Source organism: Rattus rattus, chromosome 6 (assembly GCF_011064425.1).
Source record: "Rattus rattus isolate New Zealand chromosome 6, Rrattus_CSIRO_v1, whole genome shotgun sequence".
Taxonomy (NCBI): Eukaryota; Metazoa; Chordata; class Mammalia; order Rodentia; family Muridae; genus Rattus; species Rattus rattus.
In genome coordinates, this window is record NC_046159.1 from 62,836,998 (window position 1) to 62,860,714 (window position 23,717).

Consider the following 23,717-nt stretch of genomic DNA (forward strand, 5'->3'; position numbering starts at 1 on the left):
TAAGATTCCTGTGTCTCTTTGGTGTGTAGGTGTGTATGTGCTTGCTTGTGTGTAGGGACCTGACATCAACATCTGATAACTTATTATCCCCACCTTATTTAAGACAAGGTCTTTCAGTGAACCTGGATTTCATCAGTTTAGCTAGGCTTGGCTGGTTAATGAGCTCAAAGTATCCACCTATGTCTGCGTACACACACACAGACACACACACACAGTCACTGTCCCACCTCCCTAAGTTGTATTTTTTTTAAGAGATTTATTTAATGTATATAAGTACACTGTAGCTGTCTTCAGACAACACCAGAAGAGGGCGAGAGCATCAGATCCCATTACAGATGGTTGTGAGCCACCATATGGTTGCTGGGATTTGAACTCAGGACCTCTGGAAGAGCAGTCAGTCAGTGCTCTTAACCACTGAGCCATCTCTCCAGCACTAAGTTGTGTTTATAGACACAAGTTGCCATGCCCATCTTTTTCATGGGTGCTAGGGATCTGAGCTCAGGACTCATGTTTGCACACCAAGCACTTCACCCACTGAACTGTCTTCCCAGATCCTGGTAAGTATTGTGCAGATGGAGAGGAGAAGAGGGAGGAGAACAAGAGAATGAGAACACAAAATACACACATAGAAATACCCCATGGGTTATAGGCAGCAGTTCTGCTCAGTACAGATGGATGTTAGCAACTGAATGCTGACCATCTATATAAGAGATCTTAGCTGCTGAGCCATCTCTCCAGGCCCAAGGCTCACTTCAGGGACCTAATTACTTCTTAGAAACCTTACCTCTTGGTGCCATCACACTGGGGTTTAGACTTCATCTAGGGCACAATCTTTCTACCCTTGCATATTGCCCCAGTTTGAACTATTGCTAATAATTTTATGAAAACCCTTTTCATACGTGTTTTGATGTGTGTGACCAGATTTTCTTATGGAATCAGAGAACACATGATGGCTTGCCACAACGTTTTGCTGTAAATTTGTGTGTGTGTGTGTGTGTGTGTGTGTGTGTGTGTGTGTGTGTGTGTGTATTCGGAGGTCAGAGGGCAATTTGTAGCAGCTCACTCCTTCCTCTTTTGTACTGAATGGATCCCAAAGACCAACCTCAGGTCATCAGGCTTGGTGGCAAGTGCCTTTACCCACTGAACCTTCTCACCTGCTCCAGGTTTTCCTTGTTCCAAGACAACAGCAAACTTTATTTTTTGTAATTAATCATTAGTAGTTATTAATCCCGTGCATTTTGACGTGCTCTCGTGTTAATTGGCCTATGTAATTACATACATTTAAACCTGAAGGATCAACGTTGGCACTCTGCTCAGTGGAGTCCTAAACCCTCCTCAGGGCTTCCATCAGCTTCCTTCTGTCCCTTACAGTTGTCTCCCTTGACGGCAGCCTAACTTAACCAAGCACAGTTACAGCCTGTTAGCCTCGCAGGATCCATTTGGACCACGTGGCCAAAGTGATTACTGCTCTTGGAATCGGATTCTTTCACTTTGAAAAGTCCATTTGAGCTCATTTAAAAGGGTCCATGAGTCAATGGTCACCTTCTTTGAGCAGATAAAGCTCACATGGCATGATATTAGCCATCTCAAAGGGAGCGGTGAGGACTCCTGCGTCGCACGGCCAGCTCTTGTCTCCTGCAATGCTTCCACTGCCCCCAAATGAAAGCAAACACCACGCCAGCTAGTGGCCACTCTTCCTTTGTGACAGATTTATCACTGGGGAGATTTGCATGAATGTAATCATACACTGGGGCCTTTGGTTCCTTTTACTTAACAGTGTCTTCAGGTCTCAGAGTGCTAGCATGGATCAGCGCTTCGCTTCTGTTTATTTTTAGATGTTTGTTACATTTTATGAGTGTATGGTTGCAGGGGCCAGTACTTGCCGGAGTCGATTCTCTCTAGTATATGAGTCTCAGGGATGAACTCCAGCCTCTAGGCTTGCACAAGCACCTCTACCTACGGAACCAAGTCACCGACTCCGCTTCTGATTTCTTATCTTTAGCCATGGTAAAATGTATTTAACACAGAGCTGCCATTTACTCACATATAAATGTGCGTGCGGCTAGGGTTGCTGACTCCGTGTGCTGTATTATTCTGCCATCACCACTGTCTGTTTCCAAAACTTCGTCGTCTTAAACAACCCCCCCCCCCCGTGCCTGTGGTAGAGTTTTTGTACAGGATGCTTAAGGTCTTGCGTCCAGCCCACAACACTGCAACAGAGGATTTACTCCTTGTGGGCAAGTGGTGGTCTATCTGTGGATTGGGATGCCTCATGTTTAACTTTGTCTGCTGATGGACAGTTGTGGTTGGAGGGGCTGCTGCTGTGAACCGTGGCGTTCGATCCCCTTCTTGGTCTTGCTGGGGTAACTTGCTGACTCCTTAGCTTGATTGGCTGACAGTGAGCTGAATTCCAAATGGTTAGACCACAGTCCTGACAACACGTGATTTTTATCAAATTCCTGAATGTCTCCATGTGTCGGATGTATTTTATTGTGAATTTAATTTTATTGTGCGTTTCCGGTAGGGATGGAACACAGTTTTTACATGTCTATAAGCTGTTTGTAACATTCTTATAACGTCTATTAGTGGTTTGCCTTTCTGAGTTAATGTTGTCTAATTGCCCCCAATAATGCTTGCTCTTGGTATTTCTGCAGAACAAATAGTGGAGAAGGATGAAGGCCCATATTACACTCACCTGGGATCTGGCCCCACAGTAGCCTCTATCCGGGAACTCATGGAGGATCGGTGAGTGACGTTGACGTCCGGGAAGCATGGGGGGTGTGAACGCTAAGCACCTGTCCAGAGGGGTGCGCTAGTCGGCACCAGGGAGAAGTCCCACATCTGGATGGTAGCAGGTTCTGTGTGGGAATCTTCTTTCTGTCCTGGGTTTCCTTCCGTCTGTAGGTCTGCCTTCTGTCTGCCCCCATCCCATCTCTTGCTCCTGAAAAGACTTTATTGAAGAAACCCTTGCTGTGTGGTATGCTGTCTGGAGTTAGTGCCCGCAGCCTGATTTTCTTGGATAACTTTTCTACAGTGTTGCTTAACATGCTCCCTTGTTTTCTTACCCCCCACCCAAATGACCTTGTGAGTGGGGTCTGTCCTGATTTCCTATATAAGATGATGTTGCACGTTTATCCAGGAAGTCCTGAAAGACTCTGGGTATTTGGGGGCCCGGGTACGCGCTGCTACAAAAGTGGTTCATTATTTTTAGGTCACTTTAGAGGAAAAGACTTGAGTCATGGATCTTTTTGGTGGGGTTTGGGGGGCAGGGTGTGGAAGGTATCAAGAGCTTCAGTAGTGAATGGGAAGGGATTGTTTACCAATTCAGTAGTGAATGGGAAGGGGGGTTGTTTGTGTTTGTTTTTCAAGACAGGGTTTCTCTGTCTATCCCTGGCTGCCCTGGAACTCACTCTGTAGCCTAGGCTGATCTTGAACTCTGAGATCTGCCTGCCTCTGCTTTCCCATGGGCTTACATAACAGCTCCTTTTTCTTTCTTTTTAAGTCTGTTCACATAAAGACTTTTTATGGGGCTCTTGTTTTAAGACAGGATTTCTCATATCTCCCTGGGTGTCCTGAAATCACGATATAGACCAGGCTGTCTTCAAATGCAGAGATCTATCCGTGTCTGCTTTCTGGATGCTGGTATTAAAGGCATGTGCCACCATGCCTGGCTCACATAAAGCCTTTAAAATCTGTGCATGGGCCACAGCAGATAGTAGTCCGGTGTTGCTGTCTGGGGAGTGTGGTGTAGCTCTCTGGCTAAGAGTGTGGATGCTGTAACTTCCTGGGTCCCATCTGGATCCTGAACTTACTGCTGAGTCCCCTTGGGGCAGTTATGTGACTGTTTTCTTATCTACAGAACCGAGCTGCACAAGGCTGTAGATGGGAGTGCTGTGCACATAGGCTGAACAGGCATAAAGCTGAAGTCCTTGTTACAAGTGCTCAGAAAAGGGTGCGCTGCCTGTCGTGCGTACACTGATATCTTCCAAACTAACCATTTAGAATTTTAAATAAAACCAAAGCAAAGGTGGTCTAGATCTGCTTGTGCGTACACGCGCCATCTTGTGAGGGCTTAGTGGCTTAGGTTCTACAAACGTGGACGCCTGGTCTTCTGTGCCGGGGGGGCCAGGCTAAGCCTGTCAGTGCACAGGGAATAGGATGGAGCCTGGATTTGCTGTAAGCTGAGCTAGATGAAGGTCACTGACCCGCAGTAATCATTCTCCATTTCCTATGCCATCTGGAAACATTTCTATTCAAAATAACCACCAGAAAAGTCTGTTTGATCAAAGACCCACTCTAAGTGCAGTCCTGATTTAAAGGGCCGCCTGAGCACAGGACAAGAGACATAGTATGTCTTTATGTCCTTGCCATAGGCCTCCTTGCGGGCCTGACAGTTTGCAGACTGCACCAGGACACATTTGGATAACTTTATTTTTTACTGTTGGGTTTTGGGGTTATTTTAGGGGGCATTTTTTTTTGTTGTTGTTTTTTTTTTTTGTTTTTAGTTCGTTGGTATTGGGTTTTTTGTTTTGTTTTGTTTTTTGGTTGTTGAGATAGTTCTGTCCCAGGCAGACCTTAGACTTAACTGCGTATCTGGCACCATCGTGTTCCTCCTGCTTCTGCCTCCAAGTACATGGCCAGTGGTTTTGGTAAGGGATCGTAGTGCTTTATTTTCTCGAGTTTGAGCTGGGAGAGTGTACTGTAGTTTTAGTTCGATTTGGTTGTGCTCCTTTAGACAGGGATGTTAATTATAAGATTTCCAGGCAGCTTTCTAAGTGACGTTTAACTTTAGCAGAGTGCATTCTGAAACAAGGATTTGGAGGGAGGGAGGGTGTTGAGACTGTACTTTTTTTCCCCTCCCTGCTTTAAAACTAACAGCGAACTATGGAGTCTTCAGACCCAGATCCAAGGGAGGACGCTCTCCGAGGGCTGGGGTGCGTGCCTTTTCCTCGGCTCATGGCTCCTTTCCCCTGGAAAGACCCCCTGAGTCATGGAGCGGATTCTGACTCCATCTTCGTATCGGCTGCCAGTGAGTTGAGAGCCAGGCCTGCTTACCCCACCCCAGGAGGATGTGAGCTCCTACCTTTGCTGGCGGGAGTCTGACTTCTCAGGCTGCCCCTGAGTCTATGGTCTCGCTGCTAATGGTTTCCCATATGATAAATTCTTCCAGGCTCACCTCTTAAACTCACAGAGCCTGTGATCACACTTGCAGAGGCTCATCTTTTCCCTCTCTTCTGAGTTTAACTTAGACGTCTTATAGTCTGGAGTGAGGAGGGAAGCAGGTGAACAGTGCATTTTCTTTTTCTTCCCTCCCCCATTGGATATATTTTTATTTACATTTCAAATGTTATTCCCTTTCCGGTTTCCAGTCCATAAGCCTCCCCCCACCCCCCGCATAAGGGTGTTTCCCCCATCCACCCCCCCCAAACATTCTCGAATTCCCCTGCACTGGGGGGTCCAACCTTGGCAGGACCAAGGGCTTCCCCTTCCACTGGTGCCCCAACAAGACTATTCTCTGCTACCTATGCAGTTGGAGCCCAGGGTCAGTCCATGTATAGTCTTTGGGTAGTGGTTTAGTCCCTGGAAGCTCTGGTTGGTTGGCGTTGTTGTTCTTATGGGGTTGCAAGCCCCTTCAGGTCTTTCAATCCTTCCTCTAATTCCCCCAAAGGAATCCTATTCTCAGTTCAGTGGTTTGCTGCTAGCATTCAACTCTGTATTTGACGTGGATTTTCTTATGAGGGTGCTGTTTGTGCCTTGTCCCAGCTGACTTTGTCTGCACCGCTCTTCACATTTTCTTCACAGCTCTGCTATATTGTCAGGTGGTCCAGAGTCAGGGAGTGGGGGCATACGCTGACATCAAGGAGATTTTGATGGCTTATAGCTGTTTGCAGGGCACACATCTGGAGGAGATGGTAGAGTTGAAATAGATTCTAGAATATCCCTTTGTGGGCATCATACCATCCTAGATACCCAGGTCTCATACTAATAGATAATTGGAGTCAGTTGTCAAGCTCCAGTCTGTAGATGGTCCACTACCTACCCAGAGCCTTGAGCTTTATCAAGGAAAGGGTCCTCTGCAGCCTGGCACTGCCGAGAGCCTGCACTGCTCAAGGGTTCTGTGAGCTTTGGTGGACTGCTCTCATTAGTGTGCTAGAGCTTACCCTGGTAAAGTCAGGGTTAATGCTTCTCAAATTTGAGCAGGAATCCAAGGCCGCTGAGGGCTTATAAAAGGACACAGGACATTGGACCCCATTCTGGATCTAGGTAACCCTGCTAACAATCCTGGGACCAGCCTTCAAGAACCATAGGTCACGTTGTTCACTGTCTGCCCTGAAGCAAGCTTCAGCCGGACTTTGCAGACTCAGTCTGGTAGTTTACACTCCTCATGATAAGCCAGGGAACAAGACATGTAAGGAGAAGGAGTCAACGCAGTCATCAACTGTCAAGTTCCCTTCTGAGAGGAGAGGGGGCCAGGGAGATGGCCCAGTGGGTAAAGCCACTTGCCCTCAAGCCTGAGTGTAATCTTAAACCCTCATGGTCAAAGGAGAGACTGACAGCTTATCCTCTGACTTTCACACATACGCCACGACACCCCTCTCAAGTGTCTTAAATTTTTTTGTTTTAAAGGAACAAAAAAGAATCTATCTGGGTAGGCAACTTGGCCCTTTATTTTGGGTCTCCAGTGCGACCTTTGAAGAGCTTTCTCACAAGGACAGGACGGTGGGGAAGGAGCTGGTCAGAAAGCCAGCACGAGTGTCCTCAGCTCACCCTGCTGTAGGGAATGTGATAGTCCTCTCTGTGAGAGTGCCGTGGCAGCCTCATGCTAGTCTCCAACAGGGATCCCTAGATAGACCTAGGTCCCAGGCCTGCCCTTGGGGGCTGTGTCCTGATAAAGCCAGTTGGGCTGAGACTTGTCCAGGCACCAAACAAAAGCCATGCTGTCACGTCAGGTCCTGCTACGGAGGCTTTGAATGGTGTGTGCACTTCCTATAAGGGACCGGCAGCCCTCGCCTGTTAATGTGGTCAGAAACGCTTCTTGCCCTCCCCTAAGAGCTGAGTGAGATAAACGACTTCGTTCAGTGTTTGAAAAAGAAACTGTTTCCTTTTCAACCGGGGAAATGCAACAAGGAAGCTTTTTTTTTTTTTTTTTAAAAGGCGTCTGAGTATTGGCAGGTGGTGGTACACGTCTGTAATCCCAGCCTCTAGGAATCTAAGGCCACGGAGACTAAGTTTCTAGACCAGCCTAGGCTACATAGTGGGACTGCTCTCCAACACCCCCATGGAAGAAAGCCATCAGAAAGGTCCTAGATCCTAAAGGGAGATCCTCAGGACCCTCTTTAAGGAAGGCTGTGCCCCATAGTGAGAGATGGCTGGAAACACTCTTCGTAAAGTCCAGAATGAGCAAAGATACGGTCAGGAACTCAGCCAAGGCAGCGAGAGACTGAAAGAGTGAGAGTACAGGCCAGATGGCAAGTGACCCATCGGAAGAAGATACTGAAAACTTCTTTAAAAGAAGATGGCTTTTCCGTCGTTAAAGGGATTTACTGAGTTCCTCCCTCGTGCTTGGCACGCTTTGAGTAATACATGTTCACTATGAAGCCTGGGAAGCAAGGCTATCCCTACGTCCAGTACGTCTGGGAAGACTGAGGCCCAGATGGACTCAGTAACTTGGCCACAGTGATGTAGCTAGAGCGTGGCTATCTGCCCATCAGTCTGTATTTGCACCAGCCTTGCCCCATGTAGTTGTGTGATGCACATCCATGGTCATAGCTGTGTCTATGGTGTGGTTGAGTACTTGATGTCAGAGGCCTTTGACTCTTCAATGCTTGGGCTTAAGCTCCCAGGAAGTGGGCATGTGCAGGGGCCTGGGAGCAGCTTTGTCCACTGTGTGCCAGCATCAGTGTTTGGTGGAGTCACTCTCCCAGCATCCTTCAGTCAGAGGTCAGCTGGGGAGGTCATAGAGATCGGTAAACTCACACACACACATGTACAAACACACACTCATTTGTTTGTTGGTTTGTATATTGACTTTACAGATAGTTAACTCAGGGGTCCTTGGCCAGCAGGGCTGAGTGCAAATGCCCGTGGGTGCAAGAGTTGGAAATATTCGGGGACTATTCTGCCTAACTGTTCTCTGCCTGAGGACAGAGGCAGGCAGGTTGAACAGGAACAGAGGAGGGGCATGTGACCCAAGGCTGGGAATCTGTATGTAAGCCCTCCAAAGCCTCTGAGCACAGGGAGGCCAGTTTCCCCCTCTCCCCCTCTCTGGGCCAGAAACCCAGGCCGATGCACCCAGGCTGCTTCCTAACTAACATTGGGAATTCACTGTGCCAATGCGGCTTCTGTCTCCTCTCTAGGTATGGAGAAAAGGGGAAAGCTATTCGGATCGAGAAGGTCATCTACACGGGCAAGGAGGGGAAGAGTTCTCGAGGCTGTCCCATTGCCAAGTGGGTGAGTGCTGGGTCTGCACAGCTAAGCTATGTCTGGGTGTTTGTTCTCATCCCCCTGGGCTCACATCGCCACAGAACAGGTCGCAGGGCAGGTGAGCAGGAAACAGACACTCACTATCATGGGGCCCTGAAGCCAATGACCCCTGTGGCAGCTGATCCTCTTTGCCCTACTTACATGCCAGCAGCAGGCATCCTGCGCGGTCAGGAACTGTGTTAATCTTTACACTGTGTGTGACTCCTGGGTAAAAGCTGTAGACACAGGAAGGGAGGAGCCGGAGATGCGTGCGGCTGGCCTGCCCGTTACCCAGCCCTCTCCCCAGGGACTTAGGCTCCTCTTTTCTATGTGTCTGAGTGGCCAGTACTCCTGTCCCTACCTGAAAGCCAGGGAAGACACCGAAGGCTGACCTACATGAGCCGAGCTGAGGACAAGATGATGCCTTCTGATGGGTAGAACTATGAGGCTTGCTTCTTGCCAGCCCCTAAGCAGGGATCTTGAGCATCTGGGCAAGGAGAATGTCTCAGACAGACCCCAGTTCCCTCAGCCTTGCCCTTTGGGCTCACACCCAGCTCTTGAAATCATGGGTACCTGCTGCTACAAAACTAGCCTAGAGTGAGCTTGGCTCTTGGCTGGTCCATGTTTAGTGCCCTGGGCACCCCGGATGCAAGCTCAGAGACCTAGAGACACAAGGTTTAACCAAGACACAGCTGTGGTGCTACTCTTGTAGGAGTTAAGGGACAGGGGCTGGATGAATGTTGAGTCTGGCTACCCTGGAACGCAGACATGAGCAGGGCCACAAGCATTAAGTAACCCCAGGAGAAGAAGCATTTCAGGTGAGCACCACATGGGTGAAGGCAGGAAGGCACCACATGGGTGAAGGCAGGAAGGCTGTTTGTGTAACTGACTTGGATGTCAGCTGCGTAACTCGCCGTCTTTCTGTGGGATCACTCCTTGCCTCTGCCTCTCTGCGTTAAATGAAAATAACACGTCTGAACTTAAAACGTCACATACTTGTTCTCAGTACTTCCTAGCCATTATTATAGGACTTCTCCCAACAAAGGAACCTGGCCTGCTTTTTTAGAAGGTGTGAAGATGCATGTGCGTCCACCCCATGGGAGGTGGCCCTTGCAGTAAAAGGTCTAATGTGGTAGAGAGGTGCCTCTTCAGAAAACCCATTTGGAAAATGACATTAGTCGTAGGAAAACAGCAGTTTGACCATGAGGCTTGGAGAACTCTGGTCCAGGGTCCATATGAGCAGATATGACCACTGTCATATCAGCATCTGCAGATATGACTCAATGCCCATAATGGGTCTCCTACAATATGCCGGGAGACAGGCAACCGGTCAGAGTCGTGAAGCAGCGTTTGACCCACTACTTACTTACTTTATTTATTTATGTATTTATTTATTTATTTATTGTGCTTCTGAATTTCCAAGACACACTTCAAAAATGATAGTTGATTGTTGGCAGGAAAGTGGGGGATGACGTCATTGTGACCCTGCCTTAGAGGACCTCATGATCAGGGCTGTGTGTTGTTTAGCATGTAAAATATTCTGTAACATTGTGGTAAGTCATGAAACAAGATGTAACAAGCAGAACACCTGGATAGCACGACCAGTTGTCAATTATAGACTGCATATGAGTCCACACCCATGACACACATCAGAGCCAGGTGACAGAGGCTGAAAGTGCAGTGCGGAGGGATGAGAATATAGCTCGGTAATAGCTCACCTAGGATGTACAAGACCCTAGATACAATTCTCAGACCAACTAAATCAAACACAAAATGTGCAGTTGGCAGGATGGTTCAGTAGATGAAGGCACTTGTACATGGGCCTTGTGGTGGGAATCCATCCCTATATCTTACCAGGTTGACAGGACAGAACTGGCTCCTAAGTGTCGTGCACAGGCCCACTACATAAATGTTAAAAAGGAAATTTTAATTAGAAAAAGCAAAAGGATGATCTCAGGAGCTGGGGAGCATCAGGAGAAAGTAGAAGCATTGATAGTCCATGAGTGAAATTTCAACTTATTATTTATTGGGGTAGCAGTTCTAGACCAGTGGTTCTCAACCTGTGGGTCCCGACTCCTCTGGGGATTGCACCTCAGTTATCCAGCATATCTGATATTTACGTATTCACAACAGTAGTAAAAATCCAGTTACAAAGTAGCAGCAAACATACGTTATGATTGGGGGTCACCACAGCATGAGGAACTGTATTAAATTAAAGAGTGGCAGCATTAGGAAGGTGCTCCGGAGGAAGTGGTAGCTTCATGCTGAATGGGCCTAAATCCACTGAAATGCACACTCACCACGTCAGAGTTTGTTATGCACGCTCTACCATAGTAACAGGAAGTGTGGTGCTTGTGCCTTATTTAAACATGGAGTTCAGGGGCTGCAGACAGTAGCTTTATTTACTACAGTGGCTTCAATGCCATTTCTGGCCTCTGGGGGCAGTGCACTACATGGCTCACATAACCTCATGAAGCATGCAAATATATATACATAAGTATTTAAATGAAGAAAAAAAAATCTTAACGTTTTCGGTCAAGTACAATGGTGTGCACCTTTAAACCCAGCCCTCAGGAGGCAGAGGCAGGCAATCTCTGTGTTCAAGGACAGCCTGATCTACAGAGTGCATTCAGGACCTGCTAGGACTATGTCGTCCTAAGACCTGTCTCAAAGGCCAGCACAGCAGTGTGTGACACTCTTCATTTGCAGCTTTTCTCACAAACTGGAGAAGCTGGCTGCACGGGCTGAGGTGCCCCGTGTGGCTAAGGAGAGCCAGCTTTCGACGCACAGATGTCCCCACGGAGCCCTGACCTTGTCAGGCCCCCTTTCTTTCTTTCTTGGCATTGCCAACCCAGTCCCACCTTTCTGTGTAACGCGCAGAGTGTGAGTGGCAGGTGTGACGACATCTGTCTGCAGCCTAGGTCCTTCCCTCCGATGTGTCCCACAGTGTTATACCCCGAGTGTATACACGGGTACACAGCTCTTTCTCTGCCCAGGGGTGAAACGAGCATAGCTACGTGACACCTTCTCTGTAGACTTCCTGGACGTCATGAAATTCTTCACTGCGTTTCTGGTTCACATTTCCATTTATTCTTTTAGGTTTGCATTGGTCACAAATGTCTCAGACTTTGCCGTAATTATTTTTTATTTTACTGTTTTAAAATGTGTTTCTTCTTCCCGAATGATGCTGTCCTAAAGACTCCCAGCTGCAGGTCTGTGTGGTGGTGAGGAGCACGTGCCCTGCATGCAGAGCCGTGTGGCCCTGCAGGACAGTCGCTCAGTCCCGTGTCTCTGCAGGTGATCCGAAGACACACACTGGAGGAGAAGCTGCTGTGCCTGGTACGGCATCGGGCGGGCCACCATTGTCAGAATGCTGTGATCGTCATCTTGATCCTGGCCTGGGAGGGCATCCCTCGCAGCCTTGGAGACACCCTCTACCAGGAGCTCACTGATACCCTCCGGAAGTATGGGAACCCTACCAGCCGGAGATGTGGCCTCAACGATGAGTATGTATCGGAGTGGCGGAGGTGGTGATGGGGCCGCAGGACCAGGGTAGCAGGCACTGCTGGCTTCTGGCCTCAGCCCCAGATAGATCAACATTAACCTCTTTTTATTGGCTTTTCCTACCCTTTCATTGAGATGTATGTAGTTTCGGTAAAGTTATCCTTTCAGTATATAGTTTGGAGGATTTTGTTTTATTTTTGTTGAAACAAGGTCTTGCTGTCCTGGAACGAGCTATGTAAACCAGGCTAGCCTTGAACTCAGGGAGTTCAAAGCCTGCCTCTGGAGTGCTGAGGTTAAAGTCATGCTACACACACAAACACACACACACACACACACACACACACACACACACACACACACAGAGCAATTTAGAGGATTTTGATATAGTCATGTCATCCAGTCAAGTTGAGAACAGGGGTCCATGAGATGGCTCAATGGGTAAAGGCAATTGCCACCGTGCCTAACAACTTTAGTTCATCCCCAGGACCAATATGATAGAAGAGAAAAAGTCCTGAAGTTGGTGCCCACATACACATGTGCACACACGTACAAGCATGCATAACTCCTGTAACCTCCATCTACACCCTTCCCCCAGCCCTCAACAACCATGTGACTTTACTGTCCCCTCAGTTTTCCCCTGAAGAACGTTTCTTACAGAGAATAACCTGTACTGGGAAACGTGGAGTTGTGGGGTGGAAGGAGGAGCCCTTGTTGCCAGTGGAAACTGGTCCTCTGCAGAGGCAGTATCAACAGAGACCACATCTGTCTCTTGGCCTGTGTTCTACATTGCAGCCGTACCTGTGCTTGCCAAGGCAAAGACCCCAACACCTGTGGTGCCTCCTTCTCCTTCGGCTGCTCCTGGAGCATGTACTTCAACGGCTGCAAATACGCCCGGAGCAAGACGCCACGGAAGTTCCGCCTCACAGGAGACAATCCGAAAGAGGTGAGGAAAGCAGGGCCGGCTGGGTGCACGGCTGGCCCCCGTCACACCTCCCCACCAGCACCCTTAACAGCCATGCAGAGGTAGGATTGGCGTGCCACAGCACAGATGGACAGAAAGTGTGTTACACTAGCAGGCAGTGTGAAAACCGGGGACTGCTAGCTACAGGTCCCCAGAGCTTAACCTCTTACACGACAGCTTTAAAGGAATTACTCTGAATACCTTAGCTACAGGTGCGACCTTTCATCTGAGTTTGATCTGGTTACTTCTTTGTGGGACACCTTTTAGGGTGTAGGAATTATAGGAGGAAGGGAGACCTTCCTCTCTGTGGATGACCCTCTGAATCTGTACAGGGCTCGGTGAGGTATCCCATCCCCCACTGGGCTGGGCAGACATTGGAGTTATTCATACAGACATTTAGGCCCTTAATTCTCCATGTCCTGGTGCTCTGAGTGTGGTCCACACGTACAGTCACTGGGTTCAGATTAGGCCTCTCCATGGCTTCTCACCCTGGTCTCCCTTCCAGGACCTTTCTCTTGTCCCTGTTAGAACTGAACAAGAGCCTCTGGGTCTCTTGCAGCTTCCAACATGGTGGTAGGATCTGTGTCAGCTGAGGCCATTGCTCCATTGAGGTATCTTCTGTGCTCCGTGCTGCAGTGGCCATAGCAAGAGGTAGTCTCTTCACCTCTGCTCCCTCCCTCCTGCTTGTACTTCAGGTGTAGGGGTCAGGGCTATAGTCCCTCTGCTGGGGGGCAAGCATCTAGCCGTCCTGATGACAGTCTTGGCCTTCCAGAGCTCGAGGCTCCTAGTACTAGAAGGGTTTCCCTCTCTACCAAGATCGGGGACCTCCACTGGGCACCTCTTCTGTGATCCATAGCCCATGTAACCATTGGGCTGGCTTTGCTCTTCGTGAATTAAATGAATTGTTTTCAGGGACTAGAGCAGTGGTTAAGAGCACTGCTCTTCCAAATGACCTGAGCTCATGTCCTAGGCTCACAGCCATCTGTAACTCCAGTTTAGGGGAGCTGACAATGCCATCTGGCTTTGGCAATTTTTCAAGCTAAAAATACTCTAATTTGATAGCTCTTTGTAAGCTAAGACCCTCTTTTTCGAAGCAGCAAATGTGGCTGCCTCAGTGGGTTGAAGAGTCCCAGAGCCCAAGACTTGCCAGGAATAAAAACACAGACAAAAGCTTCGTGTCTCCAAGAGCTGTCCCTGGTGCTGTAGATTGCCATGGCCTGAGCAGTTACCGTGTGCTGGGCGCACACAGGTCTCCTTATCCCAGGACCACTCCGGCAGTGTGAGCTCACTTCACAGACAGGAGTGGTCCCTCCCCAGGCCTGCTGCACGTCCCCGGCTGGAGCCTCACCTTGGAGCTGTGTTGTGACCAACTCTGCTGGGGGCAGCATCCAGACAGCGGGCAGAGCAGTGGCCAGGGCACAGAGAGCATTGTGTTGGTTGTACTGACCGATGACGGAACCATGCTCCTGGCTTCTCTCTATACTGTGTGCTTGCTGCTACTCCTTCATAAATGCGCCATGTTTGTGTTCATGGCCTCAAATCCTGACAGGCCAGTGTAAGGCCAGAGAGGCAGCAGGAGGGCTGCAGCTACGTGATGTAAGCAGTCATTGTGTGGAGCTTCCTGTCGCTGCAGACATCTTTGCTGGCTAGTACAGGACCCGCATGTACCAACCGGGGGCCTAGTTCATCACTACCTTTTATTTCAGGAGGCTGGGGCAGCCAAGTCTCTGGGTTTGTCTGACTCCTGGTGATGGGCTCTGTGCCAGGCCAACTGTGAATGTCCAGTGTGGGCCCTTCAGTTTCTGCTTTCTCTAGCGTGGGAATGCATATCCACACCAATCGGAAAATCCCTGCCCACCATACCACACCTGTGACCCACTGCGTTCAGCTCTGAAAGCAAGGCCCTGCTCTCTTGTCCTGGGCTGATAGAATAGCTTAGCTGTCAGGACGACTGCACCTTCCAACAGCAGCTTTTCCTGGTGAGCCTCAGTATCCCCATCTTTAAGATGGACCCAACAGAGGAATGCTGTGAAACCCTGGAACACATTGGCTCACTGCCTTCCCAGTGATCCCCCGCGATGGTTCCGGTGGGCTCAGTTCTGGCAGGAAGTTTGCCAGCTAGGGCAGCTCTAAATGTATCTACTTGTTCTTTCTGCAGGAGGAGGTGCTCCGGAATAGCTTTCAGGACCTGGCCACTGAAGTTGCTCCCCTATACAAGCGGCTGGCACCCCAGGCCTATCAGAACCAGGTACTGAAGCCAGGGCTTTTGTCTGCCATGTGCACGTTTTGCTCACATTCCCTGATGTTCCTAATGTGGCTTCGTTTGTTTTTAAAGAGAGCTCAGGCCAGAGGTCTCCTGGGGCCATTGTGTGCTTTGATAAGACTCCTCACTTACAGAGTCTACCCTACCTCTCATCTTGCCCTCCCTGGTAGTCTCTAGTGCCTCTGGCCTAGCTTCCTTTGCAGAAGACTGAGTTCCTGTCTGTCTAGGCAAGCAAGCTGAGCTAACCTAGGAGAGAGCCATTCCCTCACAGCCAGGGCCTCTCATAGCCAGGTTCACAAGACAGCTGTGATCCTTAACTGCTCCTAAGATCTGGATCCCAGGTGCAGCCCCTGGGGCGGTCTCCTAGGCTTTCTGAACAGCTGTCCTTGGCCGTTCACACAGGTGACCAATGAGGACGTGGCGATCGACTGCCGTCTGGGACTGAAGGAAGGGAGGCCCTTCTCTGGGGTCACAGCCTGCATGGACTTCTGTGCCCACGCCCACAAGGACCAACATAACCTCTACAATGGGTGCACTGTGGTAAGGAAACCTGGGACAGCGGAAGGAGCCCGCTGATGGGTTTGCTCCTTAGAAGGAGGGAAGTAGAGTGGATTCTTAGAGTCCTAGGTGGTGTTGGCTAGATGGTCTGCTCCTGCCTCTCCTCAGAGAAAACCCTCACAGTAGTAGGTGGACCAGTGACAGGAGGCATATGAGGAACCAGAGCCTCATATGTGTGAATTTAAGGAGCAGTAAAACAACTAAGATAGGTTTGGGGATGAAAAATGGAAGAGTCTTCCTTGAGATGCCTGCCAGGCTGCATGGGTTGTGTAAGGAGCAGGCAGAGGGGTTTGAAGAATGAGTGGATCTGCAGAGGCATGCGTGTGCTGGACAAGATGGAAGTCAGGGCTGACTGAGGCAGAGACACTCTCGGGGGAACTGGGATGCCACTAGCAGGACTGCAGAGACTGGGGAGACCGTAGGAGAAGGCTGGGGGCCCAGACTGAAATGCTAGAAAAGGCAGGCCCTCAAGGACAGAAACAGTAAGAGGTGGGGACAGTGGGGAGCAAGAAAGCAAGAGCACCAGGAGGTCATGTGACCCCCACACTCCTGTACTCTTTACTATTAAAGATTAACTGTCAGCAGCAAAACTTTCTAAAACTTTTCATAAGACTTAATGTCTACGTGTGTGTGTGTACATAAGTATGTCTGCACATGTGGACAGCTGTGCATGCTTGTGCATGTGAGTGTGCCTTGAGGCCAAAGGTCAATCTCTGGTGTTCCTATGAAGCTGTCTATCCCTCGAGGTTTTAGTGTTATTTTTGAGACAGACTCTCTCATTGGTTAGGCTGGGTAGCCAGTAAGATGAGATCCACCTGTGCTTGGCTTATGTGGGTCCTGGGGATCTAACTCCGCCCTCCAGCTTGCACAGCAGTAGCTTTATGCACTGAGCCATCTGCTTACAGGGACTTAGAGAGTTGGGGACTGGAGAGATGGTTTAGCAACTGAGAGCACTTGCTACCCTTCAAGAGACCCTCAGTTTATTTCTCAACAAACCACTTCAGGCAATGCCACCAACTTTAGGGGATCTGGTACCCTCTTCTAGCCTTCGTGACACATACAACATACATGCACATGGACATAAACACACACATATAATTAAAGACTTTTCTGAAATCTTTAGAGCACTACAGTCAGCATGTGATAGCCATCCCTTCTATAGCTGTGAGTCTGACCATGGCCATACACTGCTATATAAACTCCATCTACATGGGGGGTCAGTCTACCTGCTGTCCTGCAGTGTGCTTTTTTTTTTTTTAATTTTTATTGGATTTTTTTAATTTACATTTCAAGTGTTATCCCCTTTCCCAGTTTTCCATTCATAAACCCCCTATCCTATCCCCCCCTTCTTCTATGAGGGTGTTCCCCCACCCAACCACCTACCTTTCCTGCCTCCCCACCCTGACATTCCCCTGCATTGGGAGTCCAACCTTGGCAGGACCAAGGGCTTCTCCTTCCACTGGTGCCCAACAAGGCCATCCTCTGCTACATATGCAGCTAGAGCCATGGGTCAGTCCATGTGTACTCTTTGGATGGTAGTTTAGTCCCTGGGAGCTCTGGTTGGTTGGTATGGTTGTTCTTATGGGATTGCAAACCCCTTCAGTTCCTTCAATCCTTTCTCTAACTTCTCCATGAGGTGTGCCTTTCTTAACCAGCTTTCTGTGTCAGTGGATGTTGAAGCTTCCTGTGTAGCTCTGGTATTGGCTCTTTAGCCAGTTCCCCCACAGATGGACAGTTGATGAGTCACACTTCCCATCCATATGCTATGAGGAGTCCCTGCAGCTCAGGGCAGAAATGGCTTCTTCTGGAGCACCACCCCCTGCTCCCCGCATCGAGACAGTGACAGTCACGGGCTTTAAGTGCTTTTCAGTTTCCTGCAGCACAGGGTCCTGTCCTCCTGCGTGACTCAGTGAGGTGGGCCTCTCCTAGCTAAAGAGGTTGAACATCTTCCCGTTTCTCTTGTCTCTCTCTTACATTTACTTTATGTGTATGAGTGCTCTATCTGCATACAGAGCCTGTAGGCCAGAAGAGGGCATCAGCTCCCATTATAGATGGTTGTGAGCCACCATGTGGTGGTGTCTGGGAATTAAACTCAGAACCCTTGAAAGAGTAGCCAGTGCTCTTAACTGCAGATCCATCTCTCCAGCCCCTCTCTTGCCTCTTAATTTCACCCTTGAGGGTGCCCCAAATTTATGTCCTGTTTCCTTTCTTATCATAATCGCCATGTTTGACATTGTAAAGCCCCCAGGTGATTAGGGCTAGAGACGGTCTATCCCTGTAATACAGTCTGTCCACATGCTTCACCCTCCGCTATAGTTGACTTCTGTGCTGTTTATCACATGGGGTGCTAAGGAAGGGAAAGCACAAGGCTAAGGGCCAGTTGAACTTGGAATATAAGAAAGAAAAAAGGTAAATTATGGGGGCTGGAGAGATGACTCAACAGTTAAGAGCCCTGACTGCTCTTCCAGAGGACCTGAGTTCAGTTCCCAGCAACCACATGGTGGCTCACAACCATCTGTAGTGGAATCTGATGCCCTTTCCTGGTGTGTCTGAAGACAGCAACAGTGTACTCATATACATTAAATAAATATTTTTTAATGCTCTATTTCGTTACCCAAAAAATACCCATGCATGCATATGTAACTAATGTTTACAACTATTTTTTCCTGAGGTCATTTTTAATAAAAAGAAAGGTTACCTTAGAAGCAACCGAGCTGAGTGGTCAGGATTCAGGGGGAAGGTATCAGTCTGTTGATATGGCGCAGTGGAGGCAAGGGTGGGCTTCCGACAGAGCTGCCTCCCTACCCCCCCCCTCCCCCAGCTCAGCCACATTGGGAACAGGAGATAACACAAGTGAGCATTCTGCAAGCTGCCTCCAGGCTCTGGCTGTTAGTGTCTCGAACCTTAGCAGCAGGGGAGTGCGATGGCACACAGAAGATGGCTGACAGTAGGGCCGTGTGGAGGTGACGGTTTGGGGGCATGGACTCCAGTCCCATAACTTCCTTCCCTGTGTGGGCAGGTCTGCACCCTGACCAAGGAAGACAATCGCTGCGTGGGCCAGATCCCCGAGGATGAGCAGCTGCATGTGCTACCCCTGTACAAGATGGCCACCACGGATGAGTATGGCAGTGAGGAGAACCAGAATGCAAAGGTCAGCAGTGGGGCCATCCAGGTGCTCACAGCATTCCCTAGAGAGGTCCGGCGGCTGCCCGAGCCTGCCAAGTCCTGCCGCCAACGGCAGCTGGAAGCCAGGAAGGCGGCGGCCGAGAAGAAGAAGCTGCAGAAGGAGAAGCTGAGCACGCCAGAGAAGATCAAGCAGGAGGCCCTGGAGTTGGCTGGAGTCACCACTGACCCAGGTAAGCAAGGGGTGGGTACCACCTCAAGGGACCTTACCCTCGCCTCACGTCACACTGGCCACTTAGGAGCAAGGTGCTGACGTGGTTCACTCTGTCCTTCAGAAGGACATTCTGTGAAGCACCCTGGACAGAGCAGTCGGCTGCTCTTACGTGTCTAGGACAGAGGCCATTGTTGTAGAGCCCACAGGTGGGAAGTGGGCTGTGAGTACCTGAGCTCCAGTCCTCCGGGCAGCAGTTCCTGCTGCAACTCCACACCCACACTTGGGGAAAATGGGCTTCAGCTGAAATGGAGGCATTGTCTGGGGTCAGTGGTGGTGGAGAAGACATAGACTCTGCACGAGCCGTGTCTCTGCACCTTGGGAGTCTTAAGGGGGGAGCCCAGGGAGCGAGTCCAGGCCAGGTTTGAGCTCGCCTCAACACTTCATCCATCCTGCCTCTCCAGAAAGAACACTTCTCAGGCACGGAAGGAGGCCCCGCCTCTGCCCTGTGCACCAGACCTAGCTAGGCTGTGGCGTATGCCTCACCTCCTACTTTCCCTTCTGCCTTCCCCAGGCCTGTCTCTGAAGGGTGGATTGCCCCAGCAAAGCCTGAAGCCCTCACTCAAGGTGGAGCCTCAGAACCACTTTAGCTCCTTCAAGTACAGCGGCAATGCAGTGGTGGAGAGCTACTCGGTGCTGGGCAGCTGCCGGCCCTCCGACCCCTACAGTATGAGCAGCGTGTATTCCTATCACTCACGCTACGCGCAGCCTGGCCTGGCCTCCGTCAACGGCTTCCACTCCAAGTACACACTTCCCTCCTTCGGCTACTATGGCTTCCCATCTAGCAACCCTGTCTTCCCCTCCCAGTTCTTGGGTCCCAGTGCCTGGGGACACGGGGGCGGCGGAGGCAGTTTTGAAAAGAAGCCAGACCTCCATGCTCTACACAACAGCCTGAACCCGGCCTACGGTGGTGCTGAGTTTGCCGAGCTGCCTGGCCAGGCTGTTTCCACAGACAACCACCACCCCGCCCCTCACCACCAGCAGCCTGCTTACCCAGGCCCCAAGGAATATCTGCTACCCAAGGTCCCCCAGCTCCACCCAGCATCCAGGGACCCCTCTCCCTTCGCTCAGAGCTCCAGTTGCTATAACAGATCCATCAAGCAAGAGCCAGTCGACCCTCTGACCCAGGCTGAGGCCGTACCCAGAGACTCTGGTAAGATGAGTAGAACGCCCTTGCCTGAAGCATCTCAGAATGGAGGACCCAGTCATCTGTGGGGACAGTACTCAGGAGGCCCAAGCATGTCCCCGAAGAGGACTAACAGTGTAGGTGGCAACTGGGGAGTGTTCCCTTCGGGGGAAAGCCCCACCATTGTTCCCGACAAGCTCAATTCTTTTGGGGCCAGCTGTCTCACCCCTTCACACTTCCCAGATAGCCAGTGGGGACTGTTCACTGGTGAAGGTCAGCAGTCAGCCCCGCATCCCGGAGGACGGCTTCGAGGCAAGCCATGGAGCCCTTGCAAGTTTGGGAACGGCACCTCGGCCTTGTCTGGTCCCAGCCTGCCTGAGAAGCCATGGGGGATGGGAGCAGGGGATTTCAACTCCTCCCTGAAAGGTGGCCCTGGGTTCCAAGACAAGTTGTGGAATCCTGTGAAGGTGGAAGAGGGCAGGATTCCCACACCAGGGGCCAACCAGCTGGAGAAAGCCTGGCAGGCCTTTGGCATGCCCTTGAGCTCCAACGAGAAGCTATTTGGGGCCCTGAAGTCAGAGGAGAAGCTATGGGATCCCTTCAGTCTGGAGGAGGGGACAGCTGAGGAGCCCCCCAGCAAGGGGGTGGTGAAGGAAGAGAAGACTGGGCCCGGAGTGGAAGAGGACGAGGAGGAGCTGTGGTCGGACAGTGAACACAACTTCCTGGACGAGAACATAGGTGGTGTGGCTGTGGCCCCCGCCCACTGCTCCATCCTCATCGAGTGTGCCCGTCGAGAGCTACATGCCACCACACCACTCAAAAAACCCAACCGCTGCCACCCCACCCGCATCTCGCTGGTCTTCTACCAGCACAAGAACCTCAACCAGCCCAACCATGGGCTGGCGCTTTGGGAGGCCAAGATGAAGCAGCTGGCGGAACGAGCGCGGCAGCGGCAAGAGGAGGCCGCACGCCTAGGCCTGGGCCAGCAGGAGGCCAAGCTCTATGGGAAGAAGCGAAAATGGGGGGGTGCTATGGTGGCTGAGCCCCAGCACAAAGAAAAGAAGGGGGCTGTTCCTACCCGGCAGGCACTGGCCATGCCCACAGACTCGGCAGTCACCGTGTCCTCTTACGCCTACACAAAGGTCACTGGCCCCTACAGCCGCTGGATCTAGGTGCCAGGAGCCAGCGTACCTCAGCGTCGGGCCCGGCCCGAGCTGCTCTGTGGTGCTTTTGCCCTCATGCCCGGGGGCGGGTTGGGGGTGCAGAAGTCTCTCTATATCTACATATATGGATATGCTTATCATATATATGTATTTATGGTCCAAACCTCAGAACTGACCCGCCCTCCCTCCTCTATTTCCCCAGCACTTTGAAGAAACTACGGCTGTCGGGTGATTTTTTTTTTTTTTTGATCTTAATATTTATATCTCCATGTTTTATTTTTTTCCCCTTGTTTTGGGGGGCTTTTATTTTCCTTTTGTTTTTAAAATTTTATCCTTGTATATCACAATAATGGAAAGAAAGTTTATAGTGTCCTTTCACAAAGGAGCGTAGTTTTAAATTCCATTTAAAATATGTATTTATTGGATTTTTTAAAACGACAATAGTAATGGGTTACAGGTGGGCAGAACAGGCCGGCAGCACTTCCTGCCTGTCGAGCCCAGCCTCCTGGGAGCTGCAGTTTCTCCCAGCCATCTGCCCCCACAAACCAAGGTTAGCATGGAGCCCTGGTCTATCCCTCCTTTCCACAGGCTAGGGAGCCTTTGGGACCACCCCGTTCTCCTCTGTGGAATGGGGGAAGCTGCAGACATCTGGGGGCCTGGCCTGAAGATGCTGGTGTTAGATGTCCCCAGAAACCAGGTTGGAAGTAGACAGCTTCAAGCTTGCTAGTCTCCACACTGAATCCTCTCTGTCCGTTATTTATCAAGTCATATGATGTCCTGGTTCGCTAGGCAGCACCTCAAGCTGGAGCAGGAGTCGAGAGGCTCCTAGGAGCCCTTCTCGTCCTGTTGATAAAACTGGTGAGTATTGGGCGGAAGGGAGCTTAGTGGCAATTTTCTTTAAAATCGCCCCAAAGTTTGTCGATACTGAAAAAGGGCTACTGTATCTTTAGAAACGAGAAGTTGAACCCAAGCTGTGAAGAGCCAGTGTGCTGTGTGGCGCTCTGCGGGGCGCTCTCTGCGGTGCTGTGTGTGCGGTGCTGGAACCTGGTGCTGTAGTGTTGTGCTGGGACTTTTCTGACTCTCAGGGCAGGTGGCATCCTGCCGGAGCTCAGCAAGCCAGTGTGATGGCAGGTCACGCATCGGCCTTATTCCTGGATCTTCACACGGGACGATGGTGCAGTCCTCCCAGCCCTCGCAGGGTATGGCCTACACTTCATTTAAAGTGCCAGGGTCAGGCGTTTTCAAACAGGTTGCTATGCTTTTCCTCCTTCGAGGGGGCCAGTTCTCCAATGGATCTTTCCTCTCCTCCCTCTCCCCTCTCCACCTCCCCTGTAACACGCCCGTTCTAAAATCCTGGTGCATCCATTCAGCTCTTTGAAAATGAGAAATGTTGGTGCTTTAATTTCTGTGACATCGACGAGAGAGAGAGGTCGGGCCTGGCAGGTGGAGGCGGTGCTTGTCCGCAGCAGGTCAGTCCTCATGGAGAGTTTGTTCTCAGATGTCTTTGGCCGTGTTGTCAGGCCGCTCGTGAGGACGTGTGTGGTGTGTGGTGAGTGGGGGAGGCTTCATCAGGACACACACAGAGTGGCAGCCGAGCCCTGAGACAGCAGTTATCTCGTGGTCATAGCCAGGTTTGGTCTTCATAAACTGAGCGTAGCAATCCCGTGACAATGCGGAAGGCAAGTCCGAGTCCCCAAGCTTCGTGTGGTGCCTTGTGCCAGAGCCAAGAGCCGAGCGGCCGGGTGTTGACTAGAGCCCTTCGGAAGCGCTGGCAGAGAGTGGCGAAAAGGTGTCCTGAGCATTTTTTTTTTGTGGTCTGGTTTTAACTGTAAATAGTGAAAAGATTTTTTTAAGCACTTTTGCCTAGATTTAAACAGCAACTTGAAAAGAATAAAAAAGTACATTTTAACATGTAATTGTGGGAGAAACTGTAAATAGTAGTTGAATATTTAATGCTTTGTCAATCCACCTTTACCATATTCTGTAAAGTGGCAATTATTTTACAGGACAAAAAAAATGAAATTATTATTGCTTTTGAAATAAATACCCAAGAGCTTATCAGGACTTAGAATTATTCAGAATTCAGATTTATAGGAAAGCCTCTGACCCTCTGTTTGACAAGCTAAAGAGGCGGAGTCTTTAAAGCGCATGCTAATTTTCTAGTTTTGAGGGAGAGCTGGGTCCTTTAAATGCTATTTTGCCTAAATCGCATCAGTGCTTTTCCGCAGGTCTCATCTGACTCCGTGCTTAGGTAGATGCGGGGGTGCCTTGAAAAACTTCATTTT

At 50.2% G+C, this 23,717-nt stretch overlaps 1 protein-coding gene across 1 annotated transcript in view; it reads left to right on the top strand.

Annotated features, from left to right (window-relative positions):
• Tet3 (tet methylcytosine dioxygenase 3) overlaps positions 1 to 22,980 on the top strand; it is a 93,068-nt gene extending 70,088 nt beyond the window's left edge. Inside the window, exons 5-12 of the mRNA XM_032906253.1 lie at positions 2,655 to 2,745; positions 8,358 to 8,451; positions 11,761 to 11,969; positions 12,760 to 12,910; positions 15,087 to 15,176; positions 15,594 to 15,731; positions 18,769 to 19,105; positions 19,658 to 22,980. Coding sequence (XP_032762144.1) covers positions 2,655 to 2,745; positions 8,358 to 8,451; positions 11,761 to 11,969; positions 12,760 to 12,910; positions 15,087 to 15,176; positions 15,594 to 15,731; positions 18,769 to 19,105; positions 19,658 to 21,441 — 2,894 coding nt within the window. The 3' untranslated portion in view covers positions 21,442 to 22,980. The remainder of the gene's footprint in view (positions 1 to 2,654; positions 2,746 to 8,357; positions 8,452 to 11,760; positions 11,970 to 12,759; positions 12,911 to 15,086; positions 15,177 to 15,593; positions 15,732 to 18,768; positions 19,106 to 19,657) is intronic.
• Positions 22,981 to 23,717: the final 737 nt, after the last annotated feature.